This window comes from Neophocaena asiaeorientalis, unplaced genomic scaffold (assembly GCF_003031525.2).
Source record: "Neophocaena asiaeorientalis asiaeorientalis breed wild unplaced genomic scaffold, Neophocaena_asiaeorientalis_V1.1 scaffold515, whole genome shotgun sequence".
NCBI classification, from domain to species: Eukaryota; Metazoa; Chordata; class Mammalia; order Artiodactyla; family Phocoenidae; genus Neophocaena; species Neophocaena asiaeorientalis.
The window spans coordinates 2,049,198-2,062,975 of NW_020175829.1; the positions used below are offsets into that span (position 1 = coordinate 2,049,198).

Consider the following 13,778-nt stretch of genomic DNA (forward strand, 5'->3'; position numbering starts at 1 on the left):
ACAGAGTTAAAAAGCATATTTGGGAGCCTGGGGTAATGACAGATAAGAATAAGATGGCTATCAAAGGATTAAGAAAGACCCGTATAAAGAAAGCTTATAAAAACTTATAAAGCTCTTGAATATAGCTCTTTTAAAAAAAATCTTCATGACAGTGTAGCAAACGTTAAAGATGAACTATATCCTATTTAAAATAATCAGCTCCCGAATCAACACTTGATTCATTTTTTGTTCTCAGACTTAGCACAGCTACAATTCTATCTACACTAAATTTTGTGAAACTTAAGACAAACCTCTTTCATAATTTAACATTTTCATTTCAACATAAATTCTAAAATAAATGGGGGAAGGTAGTAGGACTTTAAGTTCTTTTTTTTAAGTAGATTTACTTTACCAGGGACTTTTCAGGACCAATAGTCACTCCTATTTGTATTCTTACTTCCCATAAGGAACAACTGTTATTTATGCAAAGGTAGAGGTGTTGATTTAAAGATTTGTTTGAAGTTTATTTTAGTAAAAAGAAAGCCAGAGAGTCAATATTGTTTATGTCAAAAATGTCTTTATTTTAATCGCAAAAAACGATTAATCTTACTACAATAGTGGAAGAGTTATATTTTTTCTTAAAACAGTAAACACATCTTAAGTAGTAACTCATAAAGTGTGTATTAAACAGGCCCACCAGCCCACACACGACAAAATATGAACATTGGTTAATAATATGAACAAATACCTAATAAATTATTAAGAAAACAAGGCTTTAGAATGTTAGCTCCTCACATTCCACATAGAACTTCCAATGCTCATCCATTATATGGCATGGGAGAAATTCTTGATCGCTGATTAACAGTATTTCATTTATTTGAAGATAATGTGGGATGCTTTTCATTGACCCTTTGGAAGTTCCTGTTTAAAGAAGAGTCAACAAATTAAAAACTGTCTTTTAAAAAATAAGATTTAAAGATGATACAAAGAGATGGAGAGATATACCATGTTCTTGGATTGGAAGAATCAACACTGTGAAAATGACTATACTACCCAAAGCAATCTACAGATTCAATGCAATCCCTTTCAAACTACCAATGGCATTTTTCACAGAATTAGAACAAAAAATTTCACACTTTGTATGGAAACACAAAAGACCCCGAACAGCCAGAGCAATCTTGAGAAAGAAAAATGGGGCTGGAGGAATCAGGCTCCCCGACTTCAGACTATACTACACAGTTACAGTAATCAAGACAGTATGGTACTGGCACAAAAATGAAAAAAAAAAGGTTATGAAGAACCTAGAGGCAGGACAGGAATAAAGACGCAGATGTAGAGAATGGACTTGAGGACACGGGGAGGGGGAAGGGTGAGCTGGGAAGAAGTGAGAGAGTGGCATGGACATATATACACTACCAAATGTAAAACAGATAGCTAGTGGGAAGCAGCCGCATAGCACAGGGAGATCAGCTCGGTGCTTTGTGACCACCTAGAGGGGTGGGATAGGGAGGGTGGGAGCGAGACGCAAGAGGGAGGAGATATGGGGATATATGTATATGTATGGCTGATTCACTTTGTTATAAAGTAGAAACAAACATCCCATCGTAGAGCAATTATACTCTAATAAAGATGTTAAAAAATAATAAATTTTTAAAAAGGTAAAAAATAAGATTTAAATTTACTTATTACGAACCCTAGACCCTAGTCAAGTCTACGAGCACATATAACAGGTTTTCTGACCAGGTCATTCTTCACTCACTCCATTTTCTATACCCAAGATAGAGCTGTAAATCAGCACTGACCTATCTTGGAAGAAAGAAGCCTGTTTGCAGTCTAAAACACCAAGGCAAAAAATGGATAACTGAAGCTTCTGAAGGTAGTTATACAAAGCCCCTCTGTGCCTCAATTTCCAATAAATTGAGAATAAAACAGTTGTAAAGATTAAATGAGATACTGCATGTGAAATGCCTGTCTACTGCCTAATACAGAGCAACCACTCAATAAATAGTAGCTGCTATTATTATAGCAGGTAGTTATTACTAAAAAGAGTGTTAGGCTGGAAGATGGATGATCAATTTTCTAGGTCACACAAACTTGGTTGTGATCTCAAGCAAGTTATATGGCTTATCTAGATTTCCATCTCCTCTGAGAGGTGAGAGAGTTGATGATCAGCAGGGTCCCTTTTAGCTCTGCCAGTTTAAGAGCCAATGATACTAAAACTGGCTTCTTTAAGCTCCCTGACAGTCTCAGAGATTCCTTTCTTGGAGACTGGCTATATGAGCTATACATCATTCAACTAGTTGAATCTTATTCCAAGGTTAGCACCAACATGCTATCTGTGTGACCTCAGCCAGACAGTTTCAGATAGACGTATGTATAGTCCAAGTGCTTTGTTCATAATTCTAAGCAGTACAAATGTTTACATAGTTACACATCTGCATGGATATCTGGCGCTCCTGATAAAGTACCCATTTATCCTTCTAATGGTGATCCCACCCTAATTTGCCTCTGGAGGACCATCCCTTTCCCCACACTTGGTCCATGTGCTTCTGGTGGAATTGTTCTCAACTGTGTGGCTGAACCACACTGACTCCATTTTGTCAGCTCCATCTTAGGTCTGCAGTCCTATCCCTTCCCTTTCTGCATGACTGTACTTTAGCCTACTCACAAGGAATGCACCCAAGCCAGCTTTTACCTTTGTCTTCATCTGATATGAAAACTGGAAGAATGCCTTTGCTGACGCAGATAGTTAATAGTTCTCTATCAGCTTATCCTTGTCTTCAACTGATATGAAAACTGGAAGTATGCCTTTTGCTGACGCAGGTAGTTAACAGTCATGAGACCCCTCAGGGAAGGGCAGGGAGGAAAAACAGGGGTTCCTGTCGGTGTGGACCAACCACACTTCTCCCAAGTAGTCAGATTCTATTTTTAGCTTTGGTCCCTTTAAATCCTCCTTACCCTTTTCAGAGGCAGAGTCGGGCTATGAATGCTTCTGGATCATCTCTTCCTGATCCTTCCTACCCGTATGTAAGTTACCCACAATAAACTTCACAATTACCCTTTATGGAGTTGCCTGCTTAGTTTTTTGGTCTGAAAGTTCTTGCTCAGTTCAGGGGACATAATTCAATATCTCTTCCTTCCAACATTCATCTCCTGATTTGTTTAGATCTGGGCCAATCAGTGAACAGGCATTGATTCAGGGTAAGAACACGACCCATTCGGAGTGAAGTTACATGCAATGAGATCTTTGTTTCGCCTTCTGGGAAAGAGTCACATCCAAATTCTTTCCCTCTGGACTTGAATCTGGAAGCATGTAGCTCTGGGATGATGAGAGGAGAGGCTGCTACCATGGATCTGAGAAATGGAAAGCAAGAAAAACTGGGTGCTCAGTCATGCTCTGTGAACACTGGCTTAAGCCTGAAGAACCTACTCCTGGTCTTTCATGTACATGAGTCAATAAAATTCCTTTTTATGGGGGGTGTAAGCCAGTCTGATTTGGGTTTTAAACTGTTACTTACAACCCAAAGAATTTAAACTGTTTTACACATGGTCCATATGTAAACAAAATAATCCCCTCATTAGCAGGTTTGTTTTATAGACTATCTGAAGCAAGGTACCTCACAAAAGTTGGGAGTGGAGAGCATTCATCCTTCAGGAAAAGCCCATGGAAATAAGGCTTTAAATATTAATTTAAATTAATTTTGCTAATATTAGCTTAGTTTCATCAGAGCAAGGATGGGCCTGTATGCACAAAAACCCTATTCTCTTTCCAGTGAATGGGCCTTGCCTTAAAAGTCACAGACCCAAACGTGGGCACTTGTAAGAGATGGCCAAGAGCACCTGAATAGCTTCATCTTGTTTGTAACCAGAAATTATCACCATAGGGCTCACATAGAGAAGGTCACAAACAAAAGTGCAGAATGATAAGCAGTAGCTCCACAGGAAGCAACCTGCCCATCTTCCCAATTGACATGCTGGAAACAGAGTGGCCCAAACTTGGGATGCTGAGATGACATAACAAAAGTGTTTGAAAAACAGCATTTTCAGATGGACATCTGTTAACCTATTAACCCACAGAAGTGGAGTTTGGAGTTTTCAATAAAGTAATGCTAGTGTTAAACCTTTTTTTCCTTTTGTCTTACCATTCCCATCATTCACCTTTGTCAAATGAGAAAATAACACCTATGTGAAAGTTTTCTGTAAAATTGTAAAGTGTTATTCAATACGGCTTTGCACTCTAAACTAGCTTTGCTTGGAGTTGATCTGGCTCTCTCTCTCCCTTACGTGCTGTAATAAATTAAGATAAAGGGACCATTTTAGGCCCACCTTCTTTTTTTTAAGCAGGGCTGACTTTATCACTAAAGTCAGTAGGGTGTGATGGCCTTGATTTATAACTTTCTCAACAGGTTAGCCATGATATATCCACAGAAGTTATTTGGTTGATATTCTGTCTAGTGGCTATTCACATGGCTTCTCTTTCAAAGGAACAGAGATCATGGCAGCCAAAATGCCACCCCCAGATCCACTTAATTTCACTGTCAGCATAATACACTCCTGACTTTCCTGTAATCTGCAGGACTTTAGGAAAACTGCAAGTGGCTCTGTGGTAACAGAAGGTGCCACTTCCTGGGTAAGCCCATGGACATGAAATTCTGGGAACATACATATCACACCACAAAACTCAGTATTGAGACCATCCCCCAGTTTCTCACAGAATAGCCTCTTTTCCATAATGATCAGACTGGAAGAAACAAAGACCATTCCTTACAAAACACCTGTTCTCATCTCCTTTACCTCTCATCTTCTGCTGCCTTTTCTTTCTCCTCTACCACCTCTTCCGCAACAGATATCTCTGAACTCCATCTGCCACTGCATTCCCACCCGCTTCATTCCAGCCCATGATACCAGGATATGGCACCTTTGGCTGACCACAACTTCTAGCTTCCAGATTTCTTTGTTGTTATCCACAATTCCCAGTAATATTGGGATGGGGTGGGCAACAAAACAAGAAACACATTCATACAGAAAACTGAGCTAAACAGGGTAATCCTCATATAAGAAAATGTAAGAATACAGCAAACTGATTTCAAATTTATGATCCCAGTTTGAATTGTGTTAAGTAACTATACAATTGCTACGTTATCTTATTACATAATAGTACAAGTTTCAAAATTATTTGAATCATTCCAGGCAAATAACATTCAGGAAAGTTAAAGACAAAGAACTTCACTAGCTTTTCTTCCTTTTTTGAAGTTGAGTAAACCTTTTCTCCATGTCTACATATGGAAAGCATACCTGAAAGCATCAATGCCAGTATGTAATATTTTAAAAACGCTTTGCTTTTTCTTTTCATAAAAAATTAAACATACATGCTGTGTACTACAGCTACTTAAAATAAGTAAAAATATATTGTGGTTTGTATTATCAATCTTCTGAGAAATAAGTAATAACCTGTTACTATAGCGGCTGAGAACACAGTTCTAGAACTGAGATTCTCTTCTGTGGGCCCTAGTCTGGGCTCACTCTGCATGTCTCCTGCTTTCAGGGCTTTTAGAACTATTTTCAGTGTTTTACTTTGTTGTATATACTCTAAATTTGGCCCGAAGGTATGGTTTTCCTGCAATCCTCTCCCTGCCCCAACTCCCCTGCTACCCAGGTAACCAACGCTAACAACCTAGGGTATATCATATCCTTCTATAGTTTGTTTCTGTGCTCTAATAGTCATATCACACATTTGTCCATCACTTTTCAATACTTTAATCCTTGTACAACCATGTGAGACAAGAAAGGGAAAGAATCCAAGTAGTTAGGAAACTGAGATTTAGATTTTTTTTATTTAATAATTCATTTATAGTACTCAATAAACTGTTACTTAATAGGAACTTAATAGGTTGCACAAAATACAGGCACTTAAATATAAAAGAACAGTGAACTAAAGTTTCCTCACCAATGCAGTCTATACTCTTACTACAATGCTTACTACTCCCACCAAGCTTTCAGCCAGTTAGCATAGCAACAAATAAAGGGACTGCAGGAAGCACACACTTAAAAGACCCGTTTCCAAATGGGAAGCTCCCAAACACTGGAGTTTTGCTTCCACTCTAGCCCTGACAGTCATGTTGGAGGTAGGTGGCTAAGAGGGAATGAAGCAGCAAGATTCAGATATTGGATGTAAAACGTTTACATTTAATATACTTTATAGGAAATGATTTTACTTTGGGTCCATTAGTAAATTGTTACTGTTCCATGGAAAGATCTTAGAAAAACTAAGCTGTTGTGATCTGCAGCAACATGAACCGACAGGTACGGCACTGTAATACCAGGAGCAAACACACACACAGTCTTAAGCAGTCTGACAATATCAACTATTCATTTTTCCCAGTCCTCACTGTGGGGAGGATTAAGTGGACTAGTGCTCGGAAGTTCAGTTCTGCTTAAGGGGCCAGACACCTGTGGCTCTGGAGCCTCAAAGAAACAAAGAGGAATAGGAGGATTTAAAAAAGAAGTTCTGTCACTGAAAGAATTTTTGTGAATGAGGTAAAGAGAAATTAGAACCCTGAGAGATAGTAACTTAATCTGTTATTTGGTCAAATAATTACCATCTTCTTTGCAATGATAACTGAGGACATCTACTTGTAGCTTTGTGACAAAGAATTTTTCCATCAGAACTGTGAAAACCACCAATTCACCCCATTAGAAGGTAGGAGCCCTTCTCCCTTTAATTTTCACTTTTACTTGGGGTAGATTCCCTAGGCAAAGTCAGTGCCCTCTGAGATCTATAAATAAAATTTCTAAACAGTAGCACATTTAGCAGCCCAGTACAACTACGAAGATGGCCATTTAATCGGACATTTGTCTTTTCTTGTCCCTAAGCCCCAACAGGAAATGCACAGCAAAGGAACTAAGGAACCATTCTGCTTATGGACAAGGTAGGGAGAAATAAATCTCCCTCAAGTAATATCACCAGACTTTAGATATTCTGCACAAGTCTGCTTAAACTGAATTGATAGATTCTTTAGTAGTCAAAAGAATGGCTCATGCAACTATTCATGTTATTCAGTGCCCAAAACTGGCACTTCAAAATGACATACTAGTTAGGTTAAAAATAATTTAACTTTTACTGTTCTTTTTCCTCTGTTTTCTTGGGTTTTTTTTTTTTTTACAGTAAAAGAGAACCTTTAATGTATGTCATGAAAACGTCTTTTATACCAGATTTCAATGACCACTGAAAAATGCAATAAATAATGTGAGATAAAATAATTTTTAGACAAAGTAGAGAGGGTTTATGAATGAAGGAAATTCTAAAGGATATAACACAGGAAGGAAACTTGTCCTAGATGGAAAGTTTGAGAAGTGAAATAGAATGGAGAGCAAATAAAGTAGTAAATATGTAGATAAATCCAAATGAACATTGACACTTAAAAAACAATACACAATACAAATACTACATATGATAATACACAATTATGTAAGGCTGATGAATTTTTTTTAAACATCTTTATTGGAGCATAATTGCTTTAAAATGGTGTGTTAGTTTCTGCTGTATAACAAAGTGAATCAGTATACATATATCCCCATATCTCCTCCCTCTTGCATCTTCCTCCCTCCCACCCTCCCTATCCCACCCTTCTAGGTGGAAACAAAGCACCAGGCTGATCTCCCTGTGCTATGCAGCTGCTTCCCACTAGCTATCTATTTTACATTTGGTAGTGTATATATGTCCATGCCACTCTCTCACTTCGCCCCAGCTTCCCCTTCCCCTTCCCTGTGTCCTCAAGTCCATTCCTTACGTCTGCGTCTTTATTCCTGTCCTGCCCCTAGGTTCTTCGGAACCATTTTTTTTTTTAGATTCCATACATATGTGTTAGCATACGGTATTTGATTTTCTCTTTCTGACTTACTTCATTCTGTATGACAGTCTCTAGGTCCATCCACCTCACTACAAATAACTCAATTTTGTTTCTTTTCCTCTGTTTTTGAAAAAAATTCCCTTAATATATCAAAAGCAAAAATAATCAGATTCATTATTTTAACTGATGGTTCACTTCTGACACATCCCTAACCCATCTTACTCCTCTGGTTCTCAGTTTCATCATCTGTAAAACAGGTTCAAGACTAGCTGATCTATTAGGTTCACTTCTAACTTGAAAATTATTGAACTCAGACTTCCAGAACTTGTGCTTACAAACTAAGCATTCTAAACTTCATTACGATTATGGAATGAAACATCACTTGCTCTAGTTACAAATGAAAATGAACATACTTATGTATACATTCTCATCCTGAACCAGAAATATAATTCCAATCGAAGGCAAAATGATTATGAATAATTTTAATGAGTTGTAAAACTACATCTGCTCTAGTTATGATGGGGGAAAAATTCTACTATGGCTATTTAAATACAAAGTTCAGGGACTTTCCTGGTGGCGCAGTGGTTAAGAATCCACCTGCCAATGCAGGAGACACGGGTTCAAGCCCTGGTCCGGGAAGATCCCACATGCCACAGAGCAACTAAGCCCATGTGCCACAACTATTGAGCCTGTGCTCCAGAGCCCCCGAGCCTCAACTACTGAGCCCACACACCACAACTACTGAAGCCTGCGTGCCTAGAGCCCATGCTCCGCAACAAGAGAAGCCACTGCAATAGAAGCCTGCGCAACGCAATGAAGAGTAGCCCCCGCTCGCTGCAACTAGAGAAAGCCCATGCACAGCAACGAAGACCCAATGCAGCCAAAGAAAAAAAAATAAAGTTCAGTGTCTTCTGATAAATGAAGGATCCTAAAGGATAAATATGGTGATAGAGTATTACATGATTGGATATCTAAAACTAAATTAATAATTTTGCCCAGATTTACATGGATAATATCAAAAGCCATCTGTGGAACTGTACTGGAATCAAGAAACAGGCTTGATTATTATACTTAGAAGTTTAAAACTATTTAGGCCCTCATTGTTCAGGGGAAAATTGAAATTAATAGGTGGTTCTTTAAGCTGAATTGGATTTGATACTTGATTTTATATGTAAAGTGTTCAGGTTTTCTGTGTCTCTGTCGTACAGACGTGAACCTTGGAGTTCTACTAAAAAGAAGCTCCTAAATGTCCTAATGTATGTAAAATAATCTGGCAGGGGGTCTGGCACATGGCAAATGCTCAACAGGTAATTTGTTTTCTTCTCTTTCCTCCCCTATCAGTAGATATAAAATACCAGGATGAAAAAAAATACGATTAAAATAATGAAAAAGGATCAGGAGTTTAAACAGGAGCTGAAATAAACACCCCGTGCTCTGTTATCAGGCACCCATCTTCCTTGGCTGTTTAAGAAGTTCTTAACTACATAAAACAGAAGCACCTGTGAATGTTTGTGTTCTATTACATATACTTTTACAGAGAAATGAAGCACAATAACAGCACTGAAATGAAGAAAACTCTTTCTTTAAAGTCATTTATTCACAACAGATTATAAGTAGGTCAAAGACCGTTTTCATTAAAAACAAAAAAAGTCTATTTTTTTCCTGAAAAAGCATATTCTATTTCAAATGAACAAGTGATGTTAGATCTTCCTGAGAGAAAATTATAAATTATATAATCAGTGTGCATTAAATGATAGCCTGGGAAAAGAAAGGCCTCAGGAGATACTCTTTTTTGTTTGTTTGCTTTGCTTAGATGAATACATTCAGCTTCATGTGTTTTGAGTGTCTTGGTACTATGGTGACAGGGGACATAAATATATAAAACTGGCTTTCCAGGTAAATAATGAAATGTGATCTATATTAACAGAATGTTTTTCTAAAGAACTTTGTGAAAAATATGTCAATATTTTTATACATAATGTTCACATTATGTAATAGAAGTTTTCGGAATGTTCATTTTTCCCATTCCAATATATACTGAACTATTGATGAAGATTCCCTCAATAACACAAAGGAGGAACTACAGCCAAGTAGGCAAAGGGGAGAGAGGCTTGGGACGAAGCTGTGAAATTTTAAGGGAAAATGCATCATAGACTCACTCCATTTTAAAGCTTATAAAGGACTTTAGAGACAGATACTTCAGGGATTTCATCAACATTTCATGAACAGAACTTCATTTTTAAAGATTAGCATTGGTATGTTTACAATCTTTCATTAGAAACAACATATATCCTCGAATGTGTTAATATACCACATTTTAACATCCTGGAGTCTATCAATACATTGCCTCAAGTTGCCAAGTTAACTAGTTTTTGTGTAGAACTCAAATAAATAAAAAGCTCTTCCATTATCTCTGACTTACTGAAGCAAGTCATTTTATCACTTATCTTCATGACTCATGATTTTCTTGACACCATGAATCCAAAATGATATGTAGAAGTAAACTGGATGAGGGGAAAGGAGAAATAGTTCTCTTTGAAATTTCTGGTTGAGAAAAATGTGGAGGGCCATCATTCTTTTTTCTTTTTTTTTGAAGTATAGTTGATTTACAATGTTGTGTTAGTTTCTGGTATACAGCAAAGTGATTCAGTTATACATATATATATTCTTTATCATCTTCTTTTCCATTATGGTTTATTAAAGGATACTGAATATAGTTCCCCATGCTATACAGTAGGACCTTGTTGTTTATCTATTTTACATATAGCAGTTTGTATCTGCTAGTCCCAAACTCCTAATTCATCCCTCCCCCACCACCCCCTTTCCCCTTTGGTAACCATAAGTTTGTTCCCTGTTTCTGTTTCACAAATAAGTTCATCTGTGTCATATTTTAGATTCTACATATAAGTGATATCAGGTGGCACATGTCTTTCTCTTTCTGACTTACTTCACTTAGTATGATAATCTCTAGGTCGATTCATGTTGCCGCAAATGGCATTATTTCATTCTTTTTTATGGCTGAGTAGTAATTGTGTATATATACTACATCTTCTTTATCCATTTATCTGTTGCCGATGGACATTTAGGTTGCTTCCATGTCTTGGCTATTGTAAATAGTGCTGCTGTGAACATAGGGGTGCATGTATCTTTTCGGATTATAGCTTTGTCCAGATGTATGCCCAGGAGTGGGATTGCTGGATCATATGGCAACTCTATTTTTAGTTTTTTAAGGAATCTCCATACTGTTCTCCATAGTGGCTGCACCAATTTACATTCTCACCAACAGTGTAGGAGGGTTCCCTTTTTCCCACACCTCTCCAGCATTTGTTATTTGTAAACTTTTTAATGATGGTCATTCTGACAGGTGTGAGGTGATACTTCATTGTGGTTTTGATTTGCATTTCTCTAATAATTAGCGACGTTGAGCATCTTTTCATGTGCCTATTGGCCATCAGTATGTCTTCTTTGGTGAAATGTCTATTTAGGTCTCTGCCCATTTTTTGATTGGGTTGTTTGTTTTTTTGTTGTTGAGTTGTATGAGCTGTTTGTATATTTTGGAAATTAAGCCTGAAGGGCCATCACTCTTATACCTCACAGTTAGACAGAAAATTCAGATAAGGGAGATTAATTCAGATAAAGGAGATAGTATTAACTAACCAAAATCCCATTTACCATTTGTTGAATTCTTCACCACAAATTCTGTTATAGCCTGTGAGATCTAGGAATGTCCACCTATGAGGACCGTCAACTGTAAGTTAATTCAGTTTTAAAATAAGCAGTCCTTTGGATCATGTTCATGTTTCCATTCACTCATTCATTTATTCAATGAACATTTTACTTGGAAGCTACTACATGCCAGGCATTGGGAATATAATAGGAAGCAAGAGCCCACAAAAATCTCTCTGAACTCAAAGATCTTCTCAGTCTATCGGGGGTTAAGATTAGGTAACCAGCAATTATTTATAATATAGAGTGATATACATAAGATTTAACCATCTATTTACACAGTAGTATGCTAGAAACTACAGTTAAAAACTTCAATAAAACTGAAAGTTTCTCTCTTTCTCTTTTTTTCACCTTGTCCAAATTTCATTTTTTCCAACAGTTATTTGCTTGGTTCCTGTACTAGGTCATCTAAACAAGGCATGTCTGAAAGTGAAAGGGAGTGGTACTAATAATTTTGCTGGATTAGGGACTGCCCCAGTCAAATGGGGATACATGGTCATCCCAGTTATGGGAAATGTAAATATCTCTTCCTAGTCCACTATTTCCAAAAAACAGTATTCTGAAGAGTGTGATCATCAAAAAGCATAAGAGAACAGATATGTTCATGATCTGAAGTAGGCTAAATAAATCCATGTGGACATGTTTTTCCTTTAGACTTTATGGTCTCTATGATGTCAGAGCCACAACTTCCATTACCACATTTTGATATGCAGAAGAGGGGAAAAGATTCTCTCCAGAATGCTTTGCTTGTAATAAAGTTAGAGACTTTACATTTTTCTAACTTACCAGGTCTTTGGATTTCTGTCAGGTACCACAAAACCAGGTACAAAAGAATCCTAAATCAAAGATGCTCAAACAAAACTTCAACAGCAGCCTACGGATGCCTGCAGGGACCTGTCTATAGATTCCTAGGTCCAGATCAAGGTAGCAAGATGCTGGTTGGCATACTGGCGCCTCCACAGTTCTCAAATTAGCACTAACATTTTCGGAAGTATCTAAAGGAAAGAAAATTCAGGATTTCTGGACAGAAATTAGTAACAAGAAACTGTTTATACTGCAGGCAACAGAAGCAGCAATTCAGAACCCATTTTTTATTTCATGCTCATTTAGCAGAGGAACTGTGAGCCCTCTGAGGAAGAAGACGCATGGCTGGGGCTGGAAATACGTGCCTGGAGCTAGAAAATCTGAGGAGCAGATATGCTTTCTGATATGAGGAAGAACCTATATTTCTGCTTTGACTCTTAAGGATAGAAACTAGGAGAAAGGGTTTGCTTGACTTTCCTTCAAGTGTGTGTGTGCGCACGTGCACGAGACAGAGAGACGAGAAGGACAAGAGAGACAGAGAGACAGAGGGCTTGAGTGTACAAGCACAAAAGTGGGTGTGCTTTGGAATCAAAGTGAAGGGCTGAATATTAAGAATTTTCAAATTATTACCTGCATAAGAAATCAGATACTACTAGTCATTCAAAGTCAACAGTCAGGCTGGCTGCATAAGAATCACTCCTAAAAACTCAGGTTCCTTGGCCTATCTCTAAGATTAGATCAGGTAAGGAACCAAAGACCATGAATTACTACAACTCCTTCCAGTTTCATAAGCTCTTTAACTTCCCCACAATTGTTTTATTTTATGTGTTTCCCCAAAATGATGAAAAATACTTTTGAGGCTATCCTTAGAAAACAGGGGAAAATGCATCTTATTCTGAAGCCAGTTTTTGAGACAAAGGTTAGAGTGAATTCAGTATAAACTTAGGAAAGTACTTTGAACTATTGGGATTTGTTGTAAGGTAAGGAGTAACCCTGGGAAACCCCTGGTTAGAGGCTTGTGATAGTAATCCTGTTTGGTTCTTGACTCTGGTTGTCACAGAATTATCATTTTTTGTTTTGTACCTCCTGTCCTCATATATTGTCCCCAACTGGTCTAAGACAGGGTAACTGGGGGAAAAAGAGGGTGCACTGCAACAGAGAAGGGTGACATAACTATGTCTGCTTTTCATAAATGTGTACCGCCCTTTCCAATAACTTCAAAATCGGCTGCTGACTGGTGAAGACCACATTCTCTTCAGTTTTCTGAAGGTTTATTAGTGTACCCTAACAAGCAAAGACTTAATTCTAATATCTAGGATCTATTTTTAGAAAATATGGAAAACTAACCAAATCATGCCTGCAGGAAGGAAAAAAATACCATTTTTCCCTTTTACATGACACTTAAAAAAAATCTACCTA

General features: G+C 37.6%; 1 protein-coding gene across 1 annotated transcript in view; it reads right to left on the reverse strand.

Annotated features, from left to right (window-relative positions):
- Positions 1 to 575: 575 nt before the first annotated feature.
- The window catches only part of ANKRD31 (ankyrin repeat domain 31), a 125,546-nt gene continuing 112,343 nt past the window's right edge, over positions 576 to 13,778 (reverse strand). The window contains 2 exon segments of the mRNA XM_024732796.1: positions 576 to 900; positions 11,907 to 11,978. Coding sequence (XP_024588564.1) covers positions 755 to 900; positions 11,907 to 11,978 — 218 coding nt within the window. The 3' untranslated portion in view covers positions 576 to 754.